The 13,101-nt window shown below is 43.2% G+C and overlaps 1 protein-coding gene across 4 annotated transcripts in view; it reads right to left on the bottom strand.

Moving 5' to 3' along the window:
- Window positions 1–13,101, bottom strand: part of LOC144085289 (pre-B-cell leukemia transcription factor 1) — a 92,261-nt gene that overhangs the window by 45,294 nt on the left and 33,866 nt on the right. For 3 of the 4 annotated variants that reach the window (XM_077614384.1, XM_077614387.1, XM_077614385.1), the window contains exons 5-7: window positions 11,349–11,541; window positions 10,593–10,930; window positions 9,237–9,310 (exon numbers count right to left, since the gene is read on the bottom strand). In XM_077614384.1, coding sequence (XP_077470510.1) covers window positions 9,237–9,310; window positions 10,593–10,777 — 259 coding nt within the window. In that variant the 5' untranslated portion in view covers window positions 10,778–10,930; window positions 11,349–11,541. Of the gene's footprint in view, window positions 1–9,236; window positions 9,311–10,592; window positions 11,295–11,348; window positions 11,542–13,101 lie in introns of those variants that run through there. The other variant, XM_077614386.1, reaches the window with a different exon arrangement.

Raw genomic sequence — 13,101 nt, 5'->3', positions numbered from 1 at the left:
AAGATTATTACCCCCGCACCTCCAGACTTACTAATTAGAGCAATAAACAACCATATTCTACAATGTATGGTTCCAGCGGGCCATAAAACCCCTATGACATGTAAATACAGATATAGCACACGCAACCAAAAAGGACTAAAGAGCAGTCAGTAAATCCCAGCCCATCCATCAAAAACAGAACATCACGTGCGGGAAATGCACATATAAAGTGGCACACAGCTGCCACAGATGTAATCACTTTGCACTTCCTCGTATATATTCTTGAAATGCAGAAGGCGGGCGAGATATGTGTGTGTGTGTGTAGGGGGGGGCAGGACCCTTCGGCGGAGATGCACTAAATTTGGACAGTAAGTAGTATTACCCCATCGGCGCGGTACACCGCACATTCGCAACGCCCCATTTAACTGCACACGGCGCTTCCCTCTGCCGCCCTCATTTGCATACTTCGGCGCGGCGCTGACGGATGAAGACGGATGGGCCCAAATCAGCCTCGGTGAAACAACTGTTTTATCAAGGTTAAACTATCCAAGAAGCTCTTAACCCTCGCGCCTTTATCACGCGACAGCTCGCCCAATATCAATCTATCAATATGATCTTATTGGTGGGGACGGAATTGCGAGGGAGGGCAGCAGCAGGGCTCTTTATAAACTCAAGTAATGGCAGCATAAAGGAATTTTATGTGTTTTAGGGAGGGGGACCGAAGGAACAAGTCCAATAAAATGCACTACAAGGTGGTGGCGCCGTTGCCAATTGAATAAAACGTAATCGGAGGCAAGACGTTGGCCTCCGGCCGTGGACAGAGTGGGGTCGCCATTTTCCGTTGTGATTATAGAGTAAGGAAAAGCAACAAGTGCCACTAGCCATCGTCACATGAAAGGCACGGCAGACGATGACATTCAAAAAAACAAGAAGAGCACTGTGAGCAGACTTGCAAGGAGTGACACATTGGCGCTTATTGACGGCGATAGACATCCCGTTCACGTGAACTCGGAGTGGCTAACAGTGATATGCATATACATCTGATGGAAAAAACAACAACATTAAATTTAACGCCAAATTGTATCCTCCATGAGTGAGCGCACAATCTAACATTTGAGTCATTCCACAGAAAGGTTTGCCTCCTAAAGTTGTTTGAACTCATTTTCTAAGTAGACCAATCATGAGAATTGGAAGTCAAATAAAACTGAAGGACAGCCAAAAATCGTATTTTTCGAATTTTAATACAAGTTTCAGTGGAATGCCTCACAGATTCATATTAACACTCTGGACATGGAGCAGCGAATCATTTTCGCTCTAAAACAGACACTATGCTATAATCAAACTAATTTACTAACTACATTACTGTTTGTCTTATAGCAACATAGTTGGTTTATATTTAGGTTCAGGAAATGCGGATAAAATAATATAAACCACAAGATGAAGTTCATGTGCGTCACAAAAATGTGAATTGCCAGGCTGGTGTGCAAGTTTTCTCTGTGCTTATTTCAACATGAACTTCACATGACTCTAGCAATAAACAAAATCTTTTGTCTAAAACTGCTTAGAAAATTCTAGCAGGCATAAAGTGAGTCTAATGAGGAGATGGGATGTACGAGTTGCTGAATATGATGATGCTCAAGTAAGAAAATGAGCATAATTAATAAAATCTCCGAAGAAGTTAACTGTCCAGAACTAACAGCGCTCAGGGCAAGTTGGAGGACAGGAGAGAGGACATCACTCTTTTGGGGTCAGCACAGACCGGATTACGCTTTGACAGGCTGCTTTTACAATGAGAAGTTGCGGCTTTTCATGGTCAAATGATGGAAACAATTCCAGGAAAAATATTTTTGGGGAGAAATGTCCATGTTTTTTTAGTCCCATGAAAAGGATTGGCCATGAACCTCCTCCACTCTGCTGCAGAACCAATGCTGAGTAGTGCTTTTGTTACCATGACAACCAGGATTGAGCTAGGGGATGTGTCCAGAGTGTTGAGGAAAAAAAACAAGGCAATGAAATATTTTTTTTACCTGTGGAGAATTTCAAACATTCAGTGTCACCGATGGCGATAGACGTCCAATCTCTTTTGACGGGTAGCCCTGCCAGCGATCTGACGCTTCTGGCACCGATTGGATGTCTATTGCCTTCAATGATAGTGAATAAGTTGAAAAATATGCCTTTCTACTGTTTGCGTGATTGTGTGATTTCTTTTTCTCAAAGTTAATAATCATCAGGTGATTTTATTAAGTGTATGTAGTTGTTTCCATTCCTATTATTTCTCATGGCAATGGTGTCAAACACAAGATCAGGGCGCCACATCTGGCCAACCACATCACTGTGTGGCCCAGGAAAGTAAACTATGTCATTGACTTCATTTTTCTTTCCAAAATAAAACAGTAAATACAATTTTTATAATCCTCCTGCAGACAACAGAAATGTATTTTCATTTAAGAGTGTATTTGCATATTTTCCTTTCTTATTAAAACAACAAAAGCAACAAAAAAATTTTTTTCATTTCCCACCATTTTTTTAAATCTACAAACATGGATAGAAACAAGAAAATAAAAACTGAGAAATATTTGAGATGTAGAGCCTCACAAATAGAGACTTTGAGGTCAACATTGTATCTAAATAATTCATCAACATCAAATTAGTTGTCAATTCATTTGACATTCGATGAGCTGTTGATTGGTCGATTAATCGTAGCAGCCCGTGTAGGCGGACATAATGTCTCTCCAAAGGAAACGATAACTGTAATGTGGTCTACGACATCCTAGTACTTTAGATTGAATTGTCCAACCAAACACAATTCACAATGGATTGCGTTCCACTTTCGAGGTTCCGCCGTGAATTGGTTCAGTCCTCTGACACAAAAGCTCTCATCATCCACAAACAGCTGCAGGCAAAGCTCTCCTCAAAGAGCAACTGCAGCCATCAACAAAATCAACTTCCTTTCCTTTCTTTTTCAAACAACATGCACAACATTATGAAGACTGACATTCTCTAAGAAACGCTACTAATAATAAAGTTGGATATTTTTCGCAGGGAACACAAAGTGAATTGATCACTTCAAATGACAAAGAAAAACTAAAATACACACTGATAAACTGTAATTATTCTTATCTTTTTGGTGCTTTTTTTTTTGCTCCTTCACAAACTGGAGACTTCCCTAAGAGAAGTTTACCGGGCCACCGCTGACCTTTGCGCCCCGCCCGGTGTGCTAAACGCTGCCCGCCGTGTCACATCTGCCCTGTGGGAAGTGATCCAAAAACGAAGGTTCCAATCCCGGGAGATTGCTTGCCTCCTTTACAACTCTTCCACAAACGTGACACATGCATGCGCACACGCAGAAGAAACAGCAGGTGCCATCCTGCAGATTACCGCCATGATCCGTTTGATTTTGCAGCCGAAGGAAAAAAAGTGGAAAGCGTCTAAATTTAACATTCCCTGCTCAAGTATTTGTGTCGTTCTACAGAGTTCAACGTCTTTTCACTTGCTTTTTTCTTCTTCTTTCCTTCTTTGTGTGACGGTGCTGAGGTTACCAGGGCTCATCTGAGGCCTCCTTTGTCTCTTCCAGCAACAGAAAGCTTTATTAACATAAATTAGAATAGCTGGAGGAGAGAGTGGCTTGTCGCTCCGCGTTACCCACGGCAACCTCTCCACTCTCAATTCACCTGAGTGTGTGTGCGTTTGTGTAAAAATGTGTGCGAGGGCGCACGCACTCCCCTGCATCTAAATGTGCGAGTGCTCTGAAACGAGGGAGACATCCACACTATCTGCACCGCGTGACTCACTACGCTGTGGCATTACTATCAGTAATTGAAACATCCAATCACGACGGAGTCGTCGGCCCCTGTCGCCCCCCCCAGCCGAGCCATCCTGAGTAAGCGTTGCATGGGAAGTAATATGAGATACGGAGAGGAACGAGGCATTCAGTAAATTTGTCTTCATGGGCATGTGTCTAACTGCATGTACAATATATACACACCGCATTTAAATGTGAGTGTGGGGTGGAAAGCAGAGTGGCGCAGCCTCATTGATTAGTGTTGATTCCATCTGGAGCGGCAAACGGCGACTGACAGTGGATGTGAGCCCAAGCAGGAGGCGGCCATTAATCTTAGTCCCGTTTAAGCAGCATGTATTCATTTATGTCATTTCCACTAAGCCGACACGAGAAAAGCGCTTGCCGTTTTGGATTTTACTAAAGTCGGGGTGAGGTGTGGGCAGGGGCTCCATTGTACAAGCCCAATGGACTGCCAATACCCCACTTGTTTCAGTGGCAGGGGGCCAGATAAATCAGAACCCATACCTCCAATTAAAAGGTTAACAACGGCCAGGGCAACTCCATGAATGAATAACTGTAGTTCCAATCGCATGTAAACTATTTATTCATTCATTCATTTTCTAAAATGTGTATCCTCACAAGACTCGTGGAGGGTGCTGGAGCCTATCCCAGGTAACTACGGGCACCAGGCAGGTGACAACCTGGCCAACCAATCGCAGGGCACAAGGAGACGGACAACCATTCACGCTGACACTCATACCTAGAAGCAATTTAGAGTTTTCAATCAGCCCACCCTGCATGTTTTTGGGATGTGGGGGGGGGGACACCAGAGTACCCGGAGAAAACCCGAACAAGCCCAGGGACAACATCCATACTCCACACAGTGAGGACCGAACTAGAACTGGGGGTTATGACAGTTAAGAAGAAAAGAGTAGAGTGTGGAAGAAGAATAGTGAGTACCCCAAAGTACTTTTTTAAATTGATTTATTTAATATTTTATCAGTTCTGCTACTCGACAGACAGGCAGCTATGGAAGTTTTTTTTAAAGAGCATCAGCTTCAAGCTGTTTACTAAAATAGGGACTATTTGTACATAACCCGGACAAGCCTCCTCGGGATAGACTTGCAGCATACTTTACGTAGCTTCTAAGGCACCACAACGTAACAATTGGGCAAAAGCAGTGGGACATCACTGGGGAAAAAGTAGATGCACAATATGCTGCAACAATCATTGACGTTTCTATAAAACTGACATCTCAAACAGAAAATTAAGAGGAATGTGCAAAAAGGCACTGTCCAGATACGTCTGTACAAAATTGTATGTCAGCCGAAAATGAATCCCCCAAATGAAGAGAAGCTAAACAGTATAATTCAAAAGTGTTGCAACTATATGAGATTACACTTGCTATGTGCAAATTCCAGGAGAGCTCTCACAATCTAATCAAATCCAAATTGCCCCAATAAGAAAAACAATGTTGGGGCAATTGCGATAATGTCAACCAAGAGACTAAAAGCAGCTCCAGAGACAAACATCTGATAAAAATAGAGAAACTCCACTCTGCCATCCAGCAAATTTCCTCTCTGAAGCCATTTTCTATTCGATAAGTGGAAAGGGATTCTTAGCGTAATGGATCAGAATATGATCTCTTGTCAGGCGACTAAGAACAGCCCCACATGCAGAGCGGCCCGCAGGGGCTGCTGAATCAGATAACCATGCTGAGAAGTGCAGGAAGCAAACTATAGATGAAGATGTGATTTAGATACCTACACGGGATACCAAAAAATAGCATTCTCTTCAAAAACGACTGACAAACAAACACCTTTCTATTCATTGACAGGCAGAAGATGACCATCCCTCAGCCAGATCGGTTATCGCGGCAAATTACTACTCCCACCTCACATATACATGGTCGTAATTAGCCTCTTAAAACATGATTAACATGTCTCAATTAAGCCAGTCAACATTTGCATAATATATTAGCCGCCTAATTGCGAGCGGTTATACGTCAGAGGGGAGAGCAAAAAAAAAATGTGCGTGTGTGTGCTGCACGTACAAGAGCATAAACAGGAAAGGCTAAACGGGAATCCATGTATGATATAAGTCACTTGAAAAGCAAACTGACAGTCAGCGGGTCCCCGCTTGGGACCGTCACATGTTTATTCTTATTCACTTAGATTCATATTTCTGCCGCGCGCTTCTTATAAACTCGCAAATCAAAGCCCAGCAGCATTTTCTCAGGCAAACTTCACTGCGATGTTTGAAGTTATTTATATGAAGTTATTTATGAGAGAACAGACAGGGTCCTGTTCGGCCTTATTTCCGTGGAAACTAAAACATGGAGGCTTTGACGGGGAGGGTTGGGGTGTGCGGGGGGTGAGGGTGGGGGGGATAAACTGCTGCTTCTGCATTTCCAGCCGGGGGACAGATATACAGTCTCGCAGCCGGTGCAGGGATACCAAGGACATAGCCATTAGTTTCAGGACAGTGCCACATTGAAGACTAATGCCTCCATCTGTCAGTGGGGATGAGAGGAGGGTAACAAAAGAGAGGCAACACTAACCTCTGAACTCGTCATGGACAGCAGTGTCAATTAAATACTGAAAAACAGTAGCGGTGGGAGCCATAGTGACCACTCGGTCTGCTGCCTCAACTAGTCGCTCCATCACTGTTACAGAAAAACACCTTAAAGGGCTCATTTGCCATTATATACAATGGCAATTTGTGAAAACGCTCACTTCTGCAGGGAAAAAGCGCAAACAGGTATCATTTGGAGAAAAGTCCTTTCCAATGAGAGGGGATACAAGAAGGATATGTTCAGACCCAAGCAACAGATGGCACTATAACCACTAAGGCTCACATCATTAAAATCAGTCAGGAAGTGTTAGCAATGCTTACTTAAGGGCCCGCACCCTACTTGGCAAATGTTGAGATAATTCATTCATTTTCTGAACCACTAATCCTCACAAGGGTCCTGGGGGTTCCGGAGCCTATCCCAGCTAAGTACGAGCACCAGGCATGGGACACCTTGAATTGGTGGCCAGCCAATCGCAGGGCACAAGGAGACGGACAACTATTCACGCTCACACTCATACCTAGGAGAAATTTTGTGTGTTCAAACAGCCTACCCTGCATGTTTTCGGAATGTGGGAGGAAACCGGAGTACTGGGAGAAAACCCATGCAAGCCCAGCGAGAACATGCAAACTCCACGACTGGTATTTGTTTGAAAACTCTCATTTCAGAACAGTTGCCTTTCCGTGGCTCTAAAACAGTCAGTGATGAGGTCGTCTATTGTTATTGTATCTTGCTCACAACACACCGGGCTAATGGAAAATAACCAGAGAAATATTACTGCAGGTCATCATCAGTGATGAATATTTAGTAACTCAGCACATTCCCCTAAAATGTAAAACTGCCCCGTAAGCGTGAAAGTGAGCACACCGACTCAAAGGTGCGTACACGTCTAATCAGCCGAGCGGGCGCAGTTAACGGGATGGACTGATTCAGCGGGTCTCCGTCTTTGATAAGTTCAAGTAGCGTAATGCATTATCTGTCTGATCACATTACTCTTGCGGGAGCTCCCCCCGCTGACCTGCATAAGCCCACCTAGGGGTAACGTGAAGCCGGCGACTCCAAAATGGCCAAGCGAAATAATCCTCGGACCGAGGGACAGAAAGAGAGGGCGAGAGAGAGCAAAAGTAGGACTGAAATCTGACACTCACAAACGCAAACTTGGTGTCTGCCTTCTCTTGCTTCAACCTGCACATGCCAGTTTTCCTTGCTCTGATGGTTGCGCACCAACAAGCTGCTTCACAGGAAGCTCAGTAAGGATAACAAGCATTTCGTTGCACTCACGAACTGTTAAAACAATGAACGTCCTTTGAAGGAAAAAGTGACGTTGGGTTCGGAGAAATCAGAGCCTTTAAGTGGCGACACAAGCTTGACGCAGCTCACCTTGTCACTGCTTGCTAAGTACTCCCCCCTGACACTTGCCCGACCCTGGCACCAATACACGGCAGAGGGCGAAGGGAGGGGTCATCAGTTAAGACTTGCCTTATCCCACCACGGGCATGCGCGCCCGGCTTGTTTGTCAGCTGCTTGCCAGTGGACACCCCGCCACTGCAACGTCTCATATTGCTGCTGTCAACACTAAAGGTGCCGCACACGTATGCAACTGTAGAAATATTCGCATCCGCCATTTAAAAAGCAAAGAAGTGGACTACTTTGTGAAAACTCCATTTTAAAAAAAAGTAAAAAGCTGACAAATAACAGACTGGTCTCAGCACATTTAGCAGTAAATGCCACGCTAAAGGTTTGAGTCGTTCTCTCTTTCGGGATTCACACTTTGGTTGGGAAGGCGAAATAAAGGGTCGGCAGCGCAGCAGCTGTTATTAGGAGCTATTCCTCCAAATGATTCTCCAACGTTTCCAGTTAAGTTCCTCTGCCGAGCTTCATTTTGCATAAAGAATGGGAAGCTCTCTTTTGTCTGGAGCGCCACTTGCCAAGAATGGTGGGAAGGGAAGCAAGGGGAAAGGAAAGGAAGGGGAGGCACGGGTAGAAGCCAGGAAAAGGTCCAAGTCACTTTGTTCTTCTTTTTGGAAAGCGAACTCTAGTTGAACCCAGCGAGACGCCAGACAGTTTACAAAGAGCCAGGCATTACTGTCTCACTTTTCCGAGCCTCGCAATTTAGAAAGAGGGCCCCAACCTACTGTGGATTCCTCCTCGCAGCGAGCACTCTTTAACCTTTATAAATCTGCAGAAAATCCCCTGGTGTCTTTTCGGTTCCCTCTCCCCCCGCTGCCAAAGTCTGACTCATAGGAATAAAATGTCCATTTTGAATTAAGTGTTTATTTTCAGCTGTCTGCACGGGCCGCGAACGTAACAACAGCGGCCGCGCGGCAAGAGCGGGCTCTCTTAAAAACCTTTGACAGCTTGGCAGCGCCGGCTCAAAGACGAGGTCAAACTGCAGACTTTGTTTTATTTTCCAGCCTCGAAAAGCCATTTCTCAAAAACGCTGCGCATTCGGCCACATCCCTCCCGAGATTAATCACGGGCTTTCATCATGTGAGTCGCTTCGCTTTAATTTGCTGCTAAGTGAGTAATAATTCACACATTCCTTTTCATGACTTTGACCCTTGTTGCAAACATAAACAGAAAATCCCCCCACAACTCCCCTCCCGACGACTAGCCTCTGCATGTAAAACAGCTCACTTAGCAAACACCATCAAACTCGGGCCGAGGGGAGCTGACAGCGGGTGAGAAAGCCCAGCCCAGAAAGAGCCGCCATGAAAACACACTCCTGTGCATTGTGTGTGCCGCGACCGCTCACACGCTGCGTGACGTTCGTCAGGGGGATGCAGAAAAAACACGTGCGCAAGCATGATTTTCTTTTTGATCACAAGCGGTTCAAAACTATGGCGCTTGAGATAGTACAGACAGATAAACACAGAAATAGAGAAACCTCATTCTGAGACGTACCTGTTTTCTCCTTTATTTCACACAAGACGTTGAAGAGAGCAGGTTTCATTCTGTGACAGTTCAATGCATGTTTCCTAAAATGAGAACACTTTCTTGATTAAAAGGCCTTTTTTAACATGTCAAAGAGCAAAAACAGCTATTTAACATTGTAATTTTCTTATTTAACGGAATGCATTTTTGAAAATGTGGAATTTCAAACATTATATATATATATAAATACACACACACACATATACATACATATATGCATACACATATATATACATACATATATGCATACACATATATATACATACATATATGCATACACATATATATACATACATATATGCATACACATATATACATACATATATGCATACACATATATATACATACATATATGCATACACATATATATATATATATATATATATATATATATATATATATATATATATATATATATATATATACATACATATATGCATACACACATATATATATATATACATATACACACTCATAGTGTAACAGTAATATTTTGTACACTTATTGAATTATTTTTAGGGATTTTTGACCATGTATGAAATATGTAATATAATAACAGTTAGCGTTTGGTCAGATGCATTCAGCGTTTATTATTTGAAGTGCATAGAGAATTCATCTTTGGTTAGTTACTTTGGCTGGCGGTGGATTGCAAAGTGCTTTTTTTAACCATGTAGTAAATAGTAAAAATACATAAGTCAACAAAAACTGTGGTTTTGTTTTGATTTTTGTATACATTTGATTAAATATGATCATGATTGGAACTTGTCCATGAGAATTATTTAGAAAAAAAGTCGTTTAATCCCTATCATCTTTTTTGACTACACATCAAATACTCAATGCAAGACAACAATGAAGATTTGCAGTAGAGCCCAAGTGCACTTGGTAAACATGAGCATATGCAGCTATCTTGCTGGGAGTCATTTATGGAAAGGGGGGCCAAAAAAACGTACAGTAACAACACAATGCAATTCAACACCTCAGCACTAGTCGTCTATACAATTAGGACAATATTACTATTGGTGCTATTATTGGAGTCCATTTGACATGATTAGAATGTATAAGCCTATTTGTCGCAATTGAAACTGAGCTGATAAGATATCCAGTGTTAGGAAAGCACGTTAATTTAAAAAAAAAAAGTTGAAATGAATGAAAACTGATTTGCTCCATTCCTCAAGTATGCGTAATTGCCTTTTCTCACGTGTTCTTAATTGAAAGCACACTGTTTATGTCCATCCTGCCCGGTGTTGTTTTTTTTTCTTCTTGTTTCTCATGTATCGGATTCTTTTGAAAGCAAATTCTCACGTGTGGTGTGTGCGCGTTTCTCACCTCGCCTGCGCTTCGTCCAGGCTCTGGTCGGTGATGGTCATGATTTGCTGTAAAATGTCACCGATGTCCTGCTTCCTCCCCTCGCCGTCCGTCCCCGCGGTGCCATCCGGCAAATGCTGCGCCAGACCGGGGTGTCCGGTCATGCCTACCCCGTGGGAGTGCATCAAGCGAGGCTGCTCGTCCATCCTCGGCCACGGTCCTTTTGCTGCCTCGCCTCCAACTTTTCAATCTCTGATTCTCTTCTCCTTGATTTATTTTGGACGATGTAAACAATGCGTGGGGTGGGGGAGAGGGCCGGCCAGACGGGGGGGAGAGAGAGGACGGGAGAGCGATGGCTGCTGGAGGAGTAGGAGAAAAAAAAAATAGGGAAGGAAATATCCGCGCAAAATTCCTCTGGATTCCTCTCGCCGCGCCTCCTCGGTGAGATTTGGGAGGAGGGAGACTGACTGCCTCGCTCTCAAACACGCACACGCAACCCCACTCTCTCTCTCTCTCTCTCTCTCGCTCTCTCGCTCTCTCTCTTTCTCTCGCTGAAATCTGATCTGAATCTCTGCTTTTGGCTTTGGCCACTCCTGCACCGCTACACGAGGAGAGACAGAAAAAAAAGAGCGATAGGGAGAGAGCGAGAGGGGGGAAAAAAAGACACGCACGTTCCGGGCTTCTAATGGGATTAAAAGTGTCGCGCCTCCTTGAAAGCGCGTCCTCGCCCACCCCTCAAAAAATGGGGGGAAAAAACAAAGATCGCAGCAGTCCTACCTGACCAGCCTTCCCTCGTGGAAGGATTTAGGACGTCAAAGTGCGTTGTTGTTTCTCTTGTGTGTGTGTTAACTGACTCCTAATGAGGAGCCTCCGCCCCCGTCGAGGCTCCATTGGAGAAGAAGGCACCGGCGAGTCCCACCTCGACGCTCTCCCGAGACGTCAATCATCCATCGCCGGGGAAGGTGGGACACTGTAATAAACATAAAGAGATGTGACCATGACGTGATGGATAGAGAGTGAATATGGAGCCTAATAAATAACGCTGAGTGGCGCTGACCCAACAGGACAGCATGGAGGTGCTTTGGAAAAAGACACTCTGTCAGCCACACCATATTTTAGCCCCCCCCTGAATATTTACATCCGTGTAATCAGTCAAAAGGAAGAATAAATCAAAGGAATTCAGTTGAGCAGGTTGAGGGAGCTGTTGCCACACACAAAGGTAACAATGATGGATGCGTCCCGTCTGATTTAAGCGTCAACATCCGACACTTTTTACTTTTGCGCCCTACGGGAGGTTTGATTACCGTGGCTCGCATTGCGCCCTATTTGTGGTCCTGGTACATGCTAAAATAGTTGTGTAAATTAAACATGGTGTATTATATTCGTGCTTTGCATCCAACAAATGTGATGGGAATTTCTGGGTACCGCCTGATACGATTTGCTATGCAAGGCTCACGCTAACAATTATCTCAAAATATTGTGACAGTAGAAATATCAATACCCGAGTCGTGAAATCCATCAACGATATTCTAAGGTACAACTATTTAAGATAAAAACAAGCTATTTCCATGTTGAAAGATATGCAATGTTTATTTTTTGCACTGTGGTGGACAATCTGTCAAAAACGTTAGTCTCCCTCCACTACAAGAATATTTCTGCATCACATTTCTGTAATAAATGGAGGCAATATTTGACTGCTAGTTCTTGAAAACAGAGAACTGTCTTTCATAATGGATTGTCTTGTTGACAGTGACAGACGTCTAATTCAATTATCATTTTGAGTCAAAAATGAATTGGACGTATGGCGCCGTCAACGGGAGCCAATGAGTTAACGTGGACACTACTCTAAATTTAGGTATGGAGAACAGAATATGGTCGTAAACCCTTACACTTTCATTTAATTTCAGTCTGTTTTGTGCGTGTAAATTCCGAGCTAGCAATGATATGAATTGTCTTCTCTTGTCTATTGTTATGACCAGGAGCCATTTGAAGCAAATTGGAATGAATAACCAGTGACTAATGAATTGCAAATCTAGATTTGATCTAATCTCAAACTGTTGTTGGGGCAAAGGCACAAAAGTATACTTTTAAAATTGTTAATTACAGTTCAGTTAGCCAAACTTACCAGAATAAAGCTTTCATGAAACAAAAATGTCTTAGGGTGTGGATCAAAAAAAGAACCATTTTGTAAGTCTTGTCTGAAATTCACAAATTTACATTTTGTTAACTGGCAATAGCTTGCCATTAAGAGTGTAATGATACGCCAATCTGGATCAATCTGTTGATGTAAAGTCTTGAATTGAGGCAGACTTTATAATATTGGCTATTATCTATAGTTTTCTAAAGAATTGATAGTGTTGTAACGTCATGAATTGGCCATTTGCGCAGCTAGTTAAAAGTATGGGTGTAACAAAACATTGATCTGGTACGATACATTGGTAAGTTAAGCAAGGATCCAATTAAATTGATCAAAACACAAGACATTGATCAAAAATCGTCATATCTTACATATGCTGTTTTTGAAGTGAAA

Source organism: Stigmatopora argus, chromosome 12, assembly GCF_051989625.1.
Source record: "Stigmatopora argus isolate UIUO_Sarg chromosome 12, RoL_Sarg_1.0, whole genome shotgun sequence".
NCBI classification, from domain to species: Eukaryota; Metazoa; Chordata; class Actinopteri; order Syngnathiformes; family Syngnathidae; genus Stigmatopora; species Stigmatopora argus.
The sequence above is the reverse complement of the archived record's forward strand: the minus strand, read 5'-3'. Positions and strand labels throughout refer to the sequence as shown.